The sequence below is a fragment of the Microtus pennsylvanicus genome, chromosome 5 (genome assembly GCF_037038515.1).
Source record: "Microtus pennsylvanicus isolate mMicPen1 chromosome 5, mMicPen1.hap1, whole genome shotgun sequence".
Lineage (NCBI taxonomy): Eukaryota > Metazoa > Chordata > Mammalia > Rodentia > Cricetidae > Microtus > Microtus pennsylvanicus.
The window spans coordinates 91217177-91232241 of NC_134583.1; the positions used below are offsets into that span (position 1 = coordinate 91217177).

General features: G+C 47.1%; 3 protein-coding genes across 4 annotated transcripts in view; 2 read left to right on the forward strand and 1 right to left on the reverse strand.

Annotated features, from left to right (window-relative positions):
* The window catches only part of Lrrn4cl (LRRN4 C-terminal like), a 37955-nt gene that overhangs the window by 19400 nt on the left and 3490 nt on the right, over window positions 1-15065 (forward strand). The gene's annotated exons all lie outside the window — the stretch shown is intronic.
* On the forward strand, window positions 1921-6096 carry Ubxn1 (UBX domain protein 1). Its single transcript, XM_075973428.1, has 10 exons — window positions 1921-2001; window positions 2087-2172; window positions 2276-2329; window positions 2417-2523; window positions 2626-2695; window positions 3490-3681; window positions 3776-3827; window positions 4342-4455; window positions 5602-5794; window positions 5954-6096. The coding sequence occupies exons 2-10, from the start codon at window positions 2114-2116 to the stop codon at window positions 6001-6003; spliced, it is 891 nt and encodes a 296-aa protein (XP_075829543.1). The 5' UTR covers window positions 1921-2001; window positions 2087-2113; the 3' UTR covers window positions 6004-6096.
* Uqcc3 (ubiquinol-cytochrome c reductase complex assembly factor 3) lies at window positions 9073-10076 on the reverse strand. Of its 2 annotated transcripts, XR_012910661.1 has the most exons (3): window positions 9874-10058; window positions 9536-9784; window positions 9073-9204 (listed from the first exon to the last, which is right to left on the reverse strand). XR_012910661.1 is itself a non-coding variant. In XM_075973429.1 (2 exons), the coding sequence occupies exons 1-2, from the start codon at window positions 10072-10074 to the stop codon at window positions 9629-9631; spliced, it is 357 nt and encodes a 118-aa protein (XP_075829544.1). In that variant the 5' UTR covers window positions 10075-10076; the 3' UTR covers window positions 9232-9628. The 2 variants fall into 2 exon arrangements, 1 of the variants encoding a protein (XP_075829544.1); XM_075973429.1 differs by lacking the exon at window positions 9073-9204 and having other exon boundaries at window positions 9232-9784; window positions 9874-10076.

Genomic DNA, 15065 nt, shown 5'->3' on the forward strand with positions numbered 1-15065 from the left:
GTGTGACCCTGGCTGTCCTGGAACTCACTCTGTAGACCAGGCTGGCCTCAGTCTCCCAGAGATCCCCCTGCCTCTGTCTCCTGAGTGCTGGGATTAAAGGCTGTGCCACCACTGCCCAGCCAGCCTTTTTTATTAATTATATTTTGATGATCATACTTATTGATGTACTAGGGAAGTGGAGCCTGCAAGCCATCCTGTGACGGTCAGGAGATTAAAGGACCTACCAGGTGGGTCATAACTCTCTTACCAACCGAGTCATCTCATAAACCCAAGGTTCTGTTTTTTGAGGTCTCATAGGACCCGGGCTATCCTGAAATCAAGATTTAATTTAGGATAGCTGGCAAGGTGTTCCATGCCTTTAACCCCAGCACTATGGATGTAGAGGTAGAGGCAGATTGATGTCTCAGTTTAAGATCAGTTTCAGAGCCTGGTCTACTTAGCAAGTTCCAGGACAGTCAAGGCTACATAGTGAGATCCCGTCCCCCAAAACAAGGACAATAGTAATGAGTGTGATAATGATAAAGCTAGGCCAGAACCCCGCTGACCTACATACCTAGCCCAGGTAAATAACTTCCTAACAACATGCATAGAGTCATCCTCCTCCCAACTTCTTTCTTTTTAATTTTTTGAAACAAGGTTTCTCTGTGAAACAGTCCTGGCTTGTCCTAGAACTCACTTTGTAGACCAGGCTGGCCTCAAATTTATAGAAATCCACCTGCCTCTGCCTCCCATGTGCTGGGATTAACAGTGTGTGCCACCACCACCCAGCTCTGATTTCTTCTTTTAAAATTACATATGTCACTGCCTGGTGTGGTGTCACACTCCTCTAATCCCTGCACACTCAGGAAGCACAGGCGAGCTGATTTCTATGAGCCTGAGGTAGGCCTGGTCTTTCTGAGTTCCAGGACAGCCAGAGGTACACAGTGAGAGAAAGAAAGAAAGAAAGAAAGAAAGAAAGAAAGAAAGAAAGAAAGAAAGAAAGAAAGAGTAAAAATGGAAACAGGGAAAAGGATAGCAGCAGCAGTTGGTAGTATCATAATCCTTTAGTCCCAGCACTTGGGAGCAGAGGCAGGCAGACCTCAAAGTTTGAGACCGGTCTACAACTGGACCGGTTTTTCAGCTCAGGCCACCACAAGACCAAGTTCTCAGCACAAAGATTTATTTGCCCCAGAGGAAGGGGGGAGGGGATAAAGGACAAACATTGCAGATCGAGGGAAGGGGGGGGGACAAGGGAGAGGGGGAAGAGGTATTTGTCCCCAGAGGGGAGGACAAAGGACTGCCTCTGGATAGAAAGGAAAATAGCAGTTTATAAAGATCGAATGGGAAACGCTCTGTTAGGATGAGCTTAATTTTAATTGGGCGTGTTAATTAGGAGGCTTTGATTGCATGATACTCGGACAGCTAGACACTGGTAGGTAGTTAGCCTCAGGAGGAGGAAGTAGCCAAATAAAGGAATAGACCTTGACGGCTAGCTTTAGGAACGTAATCTAATTTTGCAATGCAGAGGGAAAGGGGGAAGAGGGACAAGGCCTGTAAGAGCCCTGTTCGCCAAGCTTGGACTGGCTAGAATCCCTTCAATCTACAGAGCGAGTACCAGGACAGCCAGAACTATGCAGAGAAACCCTGTCTCGAAAAACAAAAACAAAACAACAAACAAACAGACAAAAAAATTGATGACATGCATTAATTTATTTATTGCTTATCATGAATGCCACCACTGGCTTGTCTAGGTCAGGGAACTATTAACAGAAATCTTCTTTCTCTTTCCTCCACCGCGTGGGTCATGGGAATCGAACTAATATAGTCAAGTCTGGCAGCTTGTGCTTCTTCTACCCGCTGAGCCTTCGCTCAAACCGGCTCAAGCGCTCCAACGCTCCCGGTCTGGCCCTCCCGGCACCCGTCCACCCGTCCCCACGTGACCCAAACAGACGGGGCACTTCCGCTTCCCCTCCGCTCTCCGCCGTCCGTGTCCCCCACCCCCGCCTCCGGGTCCCCAACCCGGTGAGTTCGCGAGCGCCGGGAGGGCGGCGTCGCGGGCGGAGTCGTCCCGGGCTGACCCTCGCCGCCTTCCTTCTCGTCACCGCAGGTCCCCGCGGAAGCGGCGGCTGGCGCCATGGCGGAGCTGACGGCTTTGGAGAGCCTCATCGAGATGGGCTTTCCCAGGGGACGCGCGTAAGGGAGCCTCCCCTCAGCCCGTGGTGGGGGGCCGCGGGCCGGGCCCGGCCTGGCTGTCACCATGGCTGGTGGGCGCTACTCTCCGTGTTTCTGCCCCCAGGGAGAAGGCTCTGGCCCTCACAGGGAACCAGGGCATCGAGGCTGCGATGGACTGGTGAGCGACCTGCTCGGGTGGCGGAGGTTTGGGGCTGCTGGGAAGGGCGGCCTCAAGGCTAACCCCGAGCCGACTTTCCCTGCCCAGGCTTATGGAGCACGAAGACGACCCCGATGTGGACGAGCCGCTAGAGACTCCCCTCGGCCATATCCTGGGACGGGAACCCACGTCTTCAGAGCAAGTTGGCCCTGAAGGTCCTGACTGGGAGACATCTTGTCATTCTAGACATCTAGTGAGGGCCTGAGAAAACCGGAATGATTTTATTATAAGTAATAATACTGGTTGCTTGTTTGTAGGCTCTGGGTCTGCTGCTGGAGAAAGCAAACCCATTTTGACCGAAGAGGAAAGACAAGAACAGACTAAGAGGTAACTAGCTGGCAATTTCACTTTGTGTGTATGTTTCTTTTGGAGTCAGCCCAAGATGAACTGATCCTCCTGCCTGTGCCTCCAGAGTGCTGGGATTAAAGGCCTTCAGCACAGTGCCCTGCGTTGTTTTTTGAGACAGGGTCTAGCTGTGTACTTCAGGCTGTCCTGGAACCCAGTGTATATATATCCCAGGCTAAGTTCAAAGCCACATTCTTCTGAGTGCTGGGGTTACAGGCATGGGCCACCATATCTAGTCCATAGACTCACTTTCCAAAGGGTCATGGGGCCGGCTTCCTTCCTCTCAATGCAAACACAAATCTGAGCATAGAACCTGACCAGTTTTTGGAAAACAAAATAAAAACAAGGACTCAGCCAGGCGGTGGTGTCACGTGCCTTTAATCCCAGCACTCGGGAGGTAGAGAAACCCTGTCTCAGAAAAAAAAAAATAAAAAACAAGGAAACGAACAGTCTGAGTAGCTCAGGCTGGTCTAAAACTCCTATGTGACTACAGATTAGCTTGAGATTCTGATTCTCTTACCTGTACCTTGCAAGTGTTGGAATTACAAGTGTGTGCCTAGCTCTCATTTGCCCCTTTCTCTTTTTTAACTACAAGGCCCCCTTGTGTGCTAAGTGTGTGCTCTATCACTGAGCTATACTCCTAGGCTCCTGTTTGTTGTTATGGTTTGTTTTCTCTCCTGTGTCTTGGAACATGTGTTCCCTTATTTCGTTCTGATTTCTCTGTTTAAACTTCCCACTCCATGTCCAACTTCAGCTTTTTCTTCTCTGCAAAACAGAATGTTGGAGCTTGTGGCCCAGAAGCAACGGGAACGTGAGGAAAGGGAGGAACGAGAAGCTTTGGAACGAGAAAAGCAGCGGAGGAGACAAGGGCAGGAGCTGTCCGCTGCACGACAGAAACTGCAGGAAGATGAGATGCGCCGTGCTGCCGAGGAGCGCAGGAGAGAAAAGGCTGAGGAATTAGCCGCCAGGTCTGGACGCTCATCGCGTTGGGTGATAGTTGAGAAGGAAATCAAGATTTTCCCTGTCCGTCTCTGATTTCTTTTCTTCCTGTCTCCATTCCAGACAAAGGGTCCGAGAAAAAATTGAAAGGGACAAAGCAGAGAGAGCCAAGAAGGTGGGTGACTGGAAATCTTTGGGTACAATGGAGGAGGTGGGTTAATTTCCTTTTTCATTAAGAGAAAGCCTGTGCATACATGATTGTTTGTTTGAGACATATTTTACTCGGTAGCCCAGACTGATCTCAGACTTCTTGTTCTCCGCCTCAGCCTTCCAAGTGCTAGAACTTAAAATTGTGAGCCACCAAACCTGGATGGGTTTTGTTTTTTTTTTTAGATTTATTTATTTATTATGTATGCTTGCATGCCAGAAGAGGGCACCAGATCTCATTATAGATGGCTATGAGTCACCATGTGGTTGCTGGGAATTGAACTCAGGACCTCTGGAAAAGCAGTCAGTGCTCTTAACCTCTGAGCTATCTCTCCAGCCCTGGATGGGTTGTTTTGTTGTGGGTTTTTTCTTTTTTTTATTTCAGGGTGATCTGTAGTCACGCGGGAGTTCGCAGGTTGAATCTTTATGCATGCTAGACTGGTGTGCTAGCACTGAGCTAGTGTTCCTATTTTGTCTTCCAGTATGGTAGTGTGGGTTCTCAGTCATCACCACCAGCAACAGAACCAGGTCCTGTTCCTTCTTCTCCCAGCCAGGAGCCCCCTACCAAGCGGGAGTATGACCAGTGTCGCATACAGGTATGTGTTCTGGTGGCTGTCTTGCTCCTGGAACCCTGTGTTGGCCCATAAGGTACCCAGCACAGAGCTATTTGCATTTAAGTCCCATTTGCCAAATCACTCCCTTCTTTGTACATGACTTTTGAAATCCTACCTCCTCTACTCTTGGGAGCGATCAAATTTCACCTGCCTGTCTTATTTAAATCCATACTTCATTCTTACTCAGCAGTTACCCTTTAATTTTCTTATAATATTTTCATTAGACTTATTACATAGCTGTTTTCATAATATGGCACTTCCTAGATTTTGTTTGTTTTGGTTTTTTGAGACAGGGTTTTTCTGTGTAGCTTTTTTTTTTTTTTTTTTTTCGAGACAGGGTTTCTCTGTAGCTTTGGAACCTGTCCTGGCACTAGCTCTTGTATACCAGGCTGGCCTAGAACTCACAGAGATCAGAGATCGCCTGCCCTGGAACTCATTCCATAGACCAGGCTGGCCTTGAACTCACAGAGATCTCCTTCCTTTTCTTGGTTACTTCAGTTTGTATGTGTGTGGTTTTATTTTGTTTTGTTTTTTGTTTTTTTGACACAGGGTTCCTCTGTGTAACAGCCTTGGCTATAGACCAGGCTAGCCTCAAACTCCCAGATATCCACCTGCCTTTGCCCTCCCCTCCCCAGTGCATGAGCTACCATTGTCTAGCCAGTTTGTTATGAGACAGGGTCTTGATGTGTAGACTAGGCTGCCTCTCTGCCTGAGTGCTGGGATTACAGGCATATGCCACTATTCCAGACTGTTTTATTTTCGGAACTGGGTCTTGCTGTACAGCCCTACAGACTCCTGGAGTTCACTGTGAAGATCAAGCTGACCTCAGACTTTGGGTGGTCCTCCTTCCTATTTCTTCTCTGTGCTATGATTATAGGTATTGTCATTACCTGGCCTCACCTATTTATTTATTCATTGTTTTATTTTTGGAGACAGGGTCTCCTGTATCTGATGCTGATCTTGAAATTGTTCTACCTGCTTCCAGCCCTGTAACTTTATGTAAACCAGGCTGGTCTTGAAGCTTCAGAGATCTGTCTGTGCCCCTAAGTGCTGGGGCTATAGGCACGGGCCACCCCTTAGCCTAGCCCTCACTCGGTTTCAGTGCTCATAGTACTTTTTGCCTTCTAGGTTAGGCTGCCCGATGGGACGTCCCTGACCCAAACGTTCCGGGCCCGGGAACAGCTGGCAGCTGTGAGGCTCTATGTAGAGCTTCACCGTGGGGAAGAACCTGGACAGGACCAGGACCCTGTGCAGTTGCTCAGTGGCTTCCCTAGAAGGGCTTTCTCTGAGGCTGATATGGAGCGGCCTCTGCAGGAACTGGGTATGTTATGTGAGACCAGGAGTCAGAACTTAAAGGAATGAGGGGCAGTAGAGATAGGAAAAGGAAAGGGGATTAGTGGACATGGTATGTATGTGTCCAGAAATTTGAAGGCCTAAGGCGAAGTATCCTTGTAATTCAAACTCTTTCTTCTATCTTTAGGACTCGTGCCTTCTGCTGTCCTCATTGTGGCCAAGAAGTGTCCCAGTTGAGGGTCTTCCATCCCATCAATCCTTCCTGACCTCTTCATCTTTGATAAAGCACTGACATTTCCTTCCTAATAAATAGATCCTTTGAGTTCTGTATATGCCTGGCTCCTTCCTGAACGACTAGAAAGGGCACTATGAGAAGATAAAGGGAAGGCATTTGAAGAAGGACCTTTGTCCAGTTTGCAGTAGTTTTCTAGGACTGATTACCTGCTGGGGGTGTATGTGTGTGCATTACACAGCACCTCTTGTTCATAAGCATAAAGTGGTACTTAAGGATTTTCTGTTGATTTTGAAACAGATTATGTAGTCCTGGCTATCCTGGAACTATATAGACCAGACTGGCCCTCAAACTCAGAGATCCCTTGCCTTTGTTTCCAAATTTGGGGTTAAAGATGTGTGTCATCATGCTGGGCTTGAGTTTAAAATCCTTACTGGGCTGGGCGGTAGTGGCACACGCCTTTAGACCCAGCACTTCCAGGACAGCCAAGGCTACACACAGAAACCCTTTCTCAAATATCAGAAGAAAAAAAAAAACTTTTATTGTTTTTTAAGATTTATTTATTTATTTATTTATTTATTACATATACAGTGTTCTGCTTGCATGTATACTTGCAGGCCAGAAGAGGGCACCAGATCATTACAAATGGTTGTGAGCCACCATGTGGTTGCTGGGAACTGAACTCAGTAGCTCTGGAAGAGCAGCCAGTGCTCTTAACCTCAGAGCCATCTCTCCATCCCAAGGCCTTACTATTATGTGTATCATATGCCTTGACTTCTTGAAGCCACTCCCTTAGTGTGATAGGCTAATAGTATCTATTTCCTGTATTGTGAAACATCTAATGCTTTAGCATTGTCTGGCATAGTACATGCCCCGTAAACACTAGCTATATATAAAGTAGTGAGTTTGTGGGGTGTTTATTATTTTTTTTGTTCGCCACTCTGCCCATTGTACACACTTTAATCCTTTACCAAAACCCATACAAAATTTCCCAAAAGGAAAGGCATTCATAGTGAGAATAATTCAAAATAAAAGTAAAAAAGTGTTGGAGAAGTGTGGTCTATGAAGTTGAAAAGCTGGAATTTTGTCAAGCAGCGATGGTCACCATGCGATTCATGGCAGGTATATGTTCTGCTCTTAAGAGAAGACTCAGTGGTTAAGAGCACTTAGCTGCTCTTTGAGAGAATTGGGGTCAGTTCCCCAGCACCCACATGGCAGCTCACACCTGTTTATAACACCAGTCTAGGGTTTCTGTTTTGTCCTCACAGACAAAACACCAATGAACACAAAAAAGACCAAATCATCATTGCCTATAATAATCCCAACACTTAGGGAGCAAGGAAAACTGAGGTTAGTTCAGGCAAACCCAGGATGACATAGCAAGACTATCATAATTTTTATTTATTTATTATGTATGCAATATTCTGTCTGTGTGTATGCCTGCAGGCCAGAAGAGGGTACCAGACCCCATTACAGATGGTTGTGAGCCACCATATGGTTGCTGAACTCAGGACCTTTGGAAGAGCGGGCAATGCTCTTAACCTCTAAGCCATCTCTCCAGCCCAAGACTATCATAATTTAAGAAAAGCGCCATGCATCAGTTACTGTGGAGGGGTTTTTATTAAGGGAAGGGGGGAGACCAGCCTCTCAGGGTGGAGCAGCAGAAGAGAGACATAGATGGGAGATGGGCAGAGCCCTTTTAAAAGGGAAATAGTGAACTTGTAATTCCTGCAGTGTAGTGGTGCCACAAACCTTTATACCAGCAGTTAGGAAGCCGAGGCAGGTGGATTCAAGGATCTACTATGAGAGTTCTAGGACAGGCTCCAGAGCTACACAGAGAAACCCTGTCTTTAAAAATGCTGTCAAGAAACAAGCTAAGTAAGGCAGGGAATTCATAACAAAGAATAAGCCTCTGTGTGATTTATTTGGGAGTTGGGTGGTGGGCCCCCCCAAGAAGCCAAAAGATTAAACATTACACAACACACACTATATATGTATATGGGCTAGGTGGAGCTCAGTGATGGGTACTAGCATACCCAAGGTGCTAGGGCTCAATCCTCAGTACCAAATCAAAAAAGGATTTGTGGCCTGGTTCATATCTGCAGGTACAAGCCCATGGCCCTGGGTTTTGTGTGCCACCATATAATAAACAACTTTGGGGGCATAGACCCATATATTTACGTGTATGCCTGTGGAGGCAGAAAATGTAGAGGTCATAAGAAACCAGCAGTCGGGGCTGGAGAGATGGCTCAGTGGTTAAGAGCATTGCCTGCTCTTCCAAAGGTCCTGAGTTCAATTCCCGGCAACCACATGGTGGCTCACAACCATCTGTAATGAGGTCTGGTGCCCTCTTCTGGCCTGCAGGCATACACACAGACAGAATATTGTATACATAACAAATAAATATTTAAAAAAAAAAAAAGAAACCAGCAGTCACTTTTCTTCATTCACCATGTGGGTCCCAGGGATTAGATTTAGGTCCTAGGCTTAGCTCAAGGTGCTTTTACCCACAGCCCTTTCAACCATCCCTCACTACATTTAGCAAGAGGCTGCATGTTGGGGGGAATAGCGGGATTTTCGTGGCAGGAACTCAACTATAGTCCAGGACAGCCTGAAACACTTTATAGCCATGGCTGGCTTTGAGCTTGTTAGAATTCTGGCTCAAGCTGCCAGGTGCTGAGACTCAGCCACCATGCACTGCTGTACTTTTCAACGACACTGTAGCCCCGGACGGTCTGGGACTTATTAAGCAGACCAAGCTGGCCTGGCAGATCTTCCTGCCCCTCTGTCCCAAGTGCTGAGGATAAACACTCAGTTCAGAATATCATGTAGTTAAACCAAAATCTTTTTCTTTTGAGGTAGTATCCCAGGTTTGTCTTAAAACTACTATCTTCTTACCCTCCTGGGTACTGTGGTTATTATAGATGTATGTCACTGAGCTATGCTTGAGAATGATCTGACACAGATGTTTTAGTACTGAGTCAGCTTCTCTTACAGAGCCTTAACAAGGCCTGGCAGTGGAGGTACATACTTTTAATCCAAGCACTGAGGAGGCAGAGGCAGGTGAAGCTGTGAGGCCAGCCTGGTCTACAGAGCGAGTTCCAGCACAATCAGGGCAACACTGACTGGAAAGAGACTTTAACAGAAGTTAAACACTGTTCTGTGACTTCCATATATGCAGCGCGTCCGCACTTTCATTTTTCGCTCTACAACTTAGACACACAAAACAGACATTAGAAAAGTCTTTTTTTTTTTTTTTTTACCGCCAGTTGTTGAAGCAAACTTAGATCATGTGACCTGTTTTTAATAGTCAGAAAACCTATTGGACTTGGAACTCTCCAGGACGAGTGGCAATCAGCTACTCTTCTGCTCCCACCGTGCCGACCCTCCCAGCTCTTTAGGCATTAAATATCCGGCTGCGGAATCCACTTAGCGGATGGACTGGATTTATTAGTTCCTTTGGTTCCACACATCCGACCCCCATCTCGTCCCTGTCACGCGATGTGCACGTTAAACGCGACCACCGACGACAGCTACCTGTGCCTGCTAGAGTCGTGTTATCCTGAATCCAGACTCCACGCCCGCGCACAGAGAAAGGCGCCTCGAACGTCCCGCAGGCAAGCTCTGGTGTCACGCTGACCTGCTACCGTCGCTAACTGCTTCCGTCCAGTTCTTCCTCCAGGCCACGTTCTCCTCCGTAGCTGCCGCTTTCTTCAGAGTAGCCATCACTAGTTCCTTGGTTCGGGCAGCTTCTTCCCTGCGCCGCGGGTCCCGTTCGGGAAACTCCTAAGGGCAAGAAGGATGTTTGCAGCCCGGGCCCGAAGACATGGCCTCTTCCCACGCACACCCACCTCGGGGAGCCCGGGTGTTTCTACCTGCAGCATTGCCTGCTTCTGTAGTTCTCCTGGGGTTACAAGGGCAAACAGAGTAGAGCCAACGCCAGCACCCGCGCCGAGCACAGCAACCACCACCAGTGCTTTACGAACCATATTCATGGCCGACCACACTACCAACGAGGTGCCCTCTACATCCTCCGGCGGCCTAGAAGGGAGCCGCGACGTCTCGCCGCTCCCCATGCTGGCTAGAGCGACCGGGGCGGGGCGGAGCCGAAAAACCATAGAGCAACTTCCAGGCTAGAGCGGTGCTGGCCCCGTTGAAACGTTTTAATTTTTTTCTTCTTGTTTGTTGTTTGTTTTATTTTTCTAGACGGGGTTTCACAGTGCAGTTTAGGAGCCTGTTCTGGAACTTGCTCTGTTGACCAGGCTGGCCTTGACCTCACCTGCCTCTGCCTCCCCCATGCTGGGATTAAAGGCGTGCACCGCCACTGCTCTTCAAGATTCTTGACTCTTGAAATCATAGATTTAAAAAACAACAGAAGCAGGTCAGTGGTGGCGCGGTGGCCCAGGCCTTTTATCTCACCACTCCGGAAGCGGAGACAGGTGGATCTTTGAGTTTGAAATCGGCCTGGTCTGCAGAGCGAGTTCCAGGACAGCTAAGGCTACACAGAGAAACCTTGTCTCGAAAAAACAAAAAAGACCAAACAAAAAACCCGTCGCACTCCCCTAACCAGCCGACTTGGAACTCCCTGTGTAGAAATTCATTATGTAGACCACTGACCTCGAACTCACAAGGAAGCCACCTGCTGCTACCACCTCACCCGAAATGAGATCCTGGTGCTTGGTAGCTGAGTAAAGGACGTTGAGTATCTTAAAAAATGCTAGAGCCGGCTGGAGAGAGGGCTTAACAGACCTGGGTTCAGTACTCAGGCACTGTGGTGCACATACACATGCAGGCAAAACATTAATGAACACAAAACAATTAAGAAAAAAGTTTAGTTATGGCCATTGCCATAAAAGAGTGCATGATTACTGTGGATTTTTGAATTGCTAGTTTTTGCTGGGTGGTGGTTGTGCACACCTTTCATCCCAGGACAGCTCTCTGAGTTCGAGGCCAACCTGCTCTACAGAGTGAGGTCTAGGACAGCCAGCGTTTCACCAAGAAATTCTGTCTTAAACAAACTAATTAAAGTAAAATAATTTTAATTAAAAATAAAAACCATGGGGCTGGAGAGCTGGCTCAGAGGTTAAGAGCACTGACTGCTCTTCTGGAGGTCCTGAGTTCAATTCCCAGCAACCACATGGTGGCTCACAACCATCTGTAATGAGATCTGGTGCCCTCTTCTGTCCTGCAGGCATACATGGAGGCTGAACATTGTGTACATAATAAATAAATAAATCATACATGGAGGCTGAAGACTGTGTACATAATAAATAAATAAATACCATTGCCAATTTTCAATCCCAGGAAGTTTCAAATCAATAGAGGACTATTAATATTTTAAGTACACAGTGTAATGACTAACACCTGAACTCTCAAATGAAAGGTAAATCTGGAAGAGTTGGGGGCCAGTCAAGGCTTCATTGAAAGAAAGTGTTTCAAAACAAAGCACATAGAGGTTAGGACAAACAAAAATTCACAGCCAAATGGACAGAATAGGAAGCAATTTTTTTCTCTCTCAGGTTTTGAAACCAGAGTGTTAGGCAAGCTTTGTATCATAGATATGCTTTCTTAGCCCATTCCTTGCTCGTTTTAAAAAAAGACTTTCTGGCTGAGCGGTGGTGGCACACACCTATAATCCTAGCACTTGAGAGGCAAAGGCAGGTTACTCTCTGTGAGTTTGAGACTAGCCTGGTTTACAGAGTGAGTTCCAGGACAGGCTCCAAAGCGACACAGAGAAACCCTGTCTTGAAAAACCAAGGGGTTGGAGAGATGGCTCAGAGGTTAAGAGCACTGGCTGCTCTTCCAGAGGTTCTGAGTTCATTCAATTCCCAGCAACCACATGGTGGCTCACAACCATCTGTAATGAGATCTGGTGCCCTCTTCTGACCTGCAGGCATACATACAGACAGAAAACTGTATACATAATAAATAAAATGTTAAACAAACAAAAAACAAAGCACACACAAAACAAACAAACCACTGGCTTCTTTTCCAGAGAACCCGGGTTCAATTCACAGCACCCATATGGCAGCTCACAACTATCTGTAACTATAGTTCCAGTCGATCCAATGCCCTCACGCAGATATGACTGTGGACGAAATACAAATGCACATAAAATATTTATTTTGGTTTTGGTTTTTCCTTTTTAATTAATTAATTTATTTATTAAAGATTTCTGCCTCCTCCCCGCCACCACCTCCCATTTCCTTCCCCCTCCCCCTACCAAGTCCCCCTCTCTCTCGTCAGCCCGAAGAGCAATCAGGGTTCCCTGCCCTGTGGGAAGTCCAAGGACCACCCACCTCCATCCAGGTCTAGTAAGGTGAGCATCCAAACTGCCTAGGCTCCCCCAAAGGCAGTACAGTACGTGCAGTAGGATCAAAACCCAGCGAGTCCGGTTTTATCCCATGCTTTTTCAGACCCAGGCCAGCTGGCCTTGGTGAGTTCCCGATAGAACATCCCCATTGTCTCAGTGTGTGGGTGCACCCCTCGTGGTCCTGAGTTCCTTGTTCGTGCTCTCTCTCCTTCTGCTCCTGATTTGGACCTTGAGATTTCAGTCTGGTGCTCCAATGTGGGTCTCTGTCTCCTTTCATCGCCTGATGAAGGTTAATATTCAGGAGGAAAATATTTATTTATTATGTATACAGTGTTCTGTCTGTGTGTATGTCTGCAGGCCAGAAATGGGCACCAGACCTTATTACAGATGGTTGTGAGCCACCATGTGGTTGCTGGAAATTGAACTCAGGACCTTTGGAAGAGCAGGCAATGCTCTTAATCACTGAGCCATCTCTCCAGTCCCTGGTTTTGGTTTTTCAAGACAGGGTTTCTCTGTGTAGCCATGGCTGTCCTGGAACTTGCTTTGTAGACCAGGCCTTGAACTCATAGAGATCCGCCTGCCTCTGCCTCATTCGTGCTGGGATTAAAGGTGTGCGCCACCACCGCCAGGCTCATAACATAAAATTAACAAAAAATAAAAGGAACGAAGGGGCCGGGCGGTGGTGGCGCATGCCTTTAATCCCAGCACTTGGGTGGGAGGCAGAGGCAGGTGGATCTCTGTGAGTTCGAGACCAGCCTGGTCTACAAGAGCTAGTTCTTGGCCAGGCTCCAAAACCACAGAGAAACCCTGTCTCAAAAAAAAAAAAAAAAAAAAAAAAAGGAACGAAGGGCTTCTATGATTTCACTTTCTAGTCATGATTGGCCTGGAACTTGCTGTGTAGACTAGGCTAGCTTTGAAGTCCCAGAGTTTTGCCTGCCTGTGCTTCTTAAATTTTGCAATTAAAGATGTGTGCTATCCTAACTGGCTTGTTTACTTTTGTTTTCTCAAGACAGGTTTTCTCTGTGTAGTCCTGGCTGTCCTGGAACTGTCTCTGTAGAGCAGGCTGGCCTCTGTCTCCCCTGTCTCCCAAGTGCTGGTATTAAAGGACTGCAGCACCACTGTCTGGAGTTCTTGGCAGGCTAGGAGAGATGGCTCAGTAATTAAGAGCACTGGCTGATTTGATTTGATTCCCGGCACCCACGTGGTGCCTGATAACTATCAGTGATGCCTGTCCTATGAGATCCAATGCCCTCTTCTAGAAGACATACTTGCAGGCAAAACAGCTCTGCCTATAAAATAAATAACATTTAAGGTAAATAGATAAAAAGGTTTCTGTGAAACAGCAAAAGCCACATAAGCATTCATTAAATAACATACAAATAAGTCCACTTGAGAAAACCAGCAAACACGGAGTTAGGAAATCCACCATCACAGCTCTTTATTTATAGGGCTTTAATCCAGACGCCCTTGTCTCCTACCTTGACTGCCATCCCCAGTGTCTCAGGGAGTAAGCAGAATGAAGCTCCTGTGTCTCCTCTTTGGCTTCTCCCCTCCCTTGGAAGGCCCATAATCTCCCAGCATGTCAGCGTTCTTTCCTCAGCAGTGATTAAGGAGCCCTCTACAAAGACGATTAAAGCATAGTCTGTGCGGGGCACTGCGCAGGGGACTTGACCTGGAACCCAAGCACCCTGCATTCTTAGAGTCACAAGCATGGCCCTTGTGCCAGGAAGTAGCAAGGATGGACCTTGGTCTGGAGATAGTCCCTGGTTGACGAATTCTCTCTCAAGGAACAGAGAGGAGCCTGGCAGATGTGAAGGTCAGCAGGATGCTCAGGTGAGTACTACTGGTTCAGGGACTGGCTCTTCCTCCAATTGGGCCCAACACCCCTGCTGTACTTATGCAGGTGTCTCCAAAGTCCCGCCTGCCCTCTATGGTGGTAGAGGTCTCAGAGAGGAACGAGGAAGACCAGGAGGATAGCCGGTGGCCACATGAGGAGTTGCTGCTGCTCACCGATGGTGAAGAGGAGGAAGCAGAAGCCTTCTTTCAGGATCCAAGTGAAGAGCCAGGTGAGGGTGATGGATTATTCATTCAGGCCATTGCCATCTAGACTTTCCAGGCCCACAGTAGGTGTCCAGGAATGTTAGAAACAGGGACCTTAGAGGACAGCTTTGGTGTTTTGTTTTTCAAAGAAGTCTCACTCTATATTTCAAACTGAACTAGAACTGAAGATCTTGCTGCTTCAGTCTCCCAAATTGTGGGTTTGCAAGACTGTAGCACCATGCCTGGCTTGTTTGCTTGTTCCTTTATTTAAGCACTGAAAAGTGACCCTAAAGAGGTACTCTACTGCTGAGCTATATTCCCAGTCCTTTTTAATTTATTTGAGACAGTCTCACTGTGCAACTCAGACTGACCTTCAGCTAACTATAACTCAGGCTGGCCTTGAACTCATGGTAATCCTTTTGCTTCAGTCTTCTGAGTACCTGAGATTATTAAAAGACTGAGCCCTGGGCTCTGCACCCTACTGGTTTAAAAGGCTGTTCTGATCTGGAAATGATGGTCTTTAAAAAATTTAGGCGTAGTTGGGTATGGTTGCCCCTGCCTTTAATTCAGGCACTTGAAAGGCAGACGCAGGCTGATCTCTGTGCGTTACAGGTCAGCCTGGACTACATAGTGAGAATGTATCTACAAAATAATAATAATAAATAATAGCAATAATAATCTTTATTTACTTGTAAGAATGAGTAGGGTGTACCT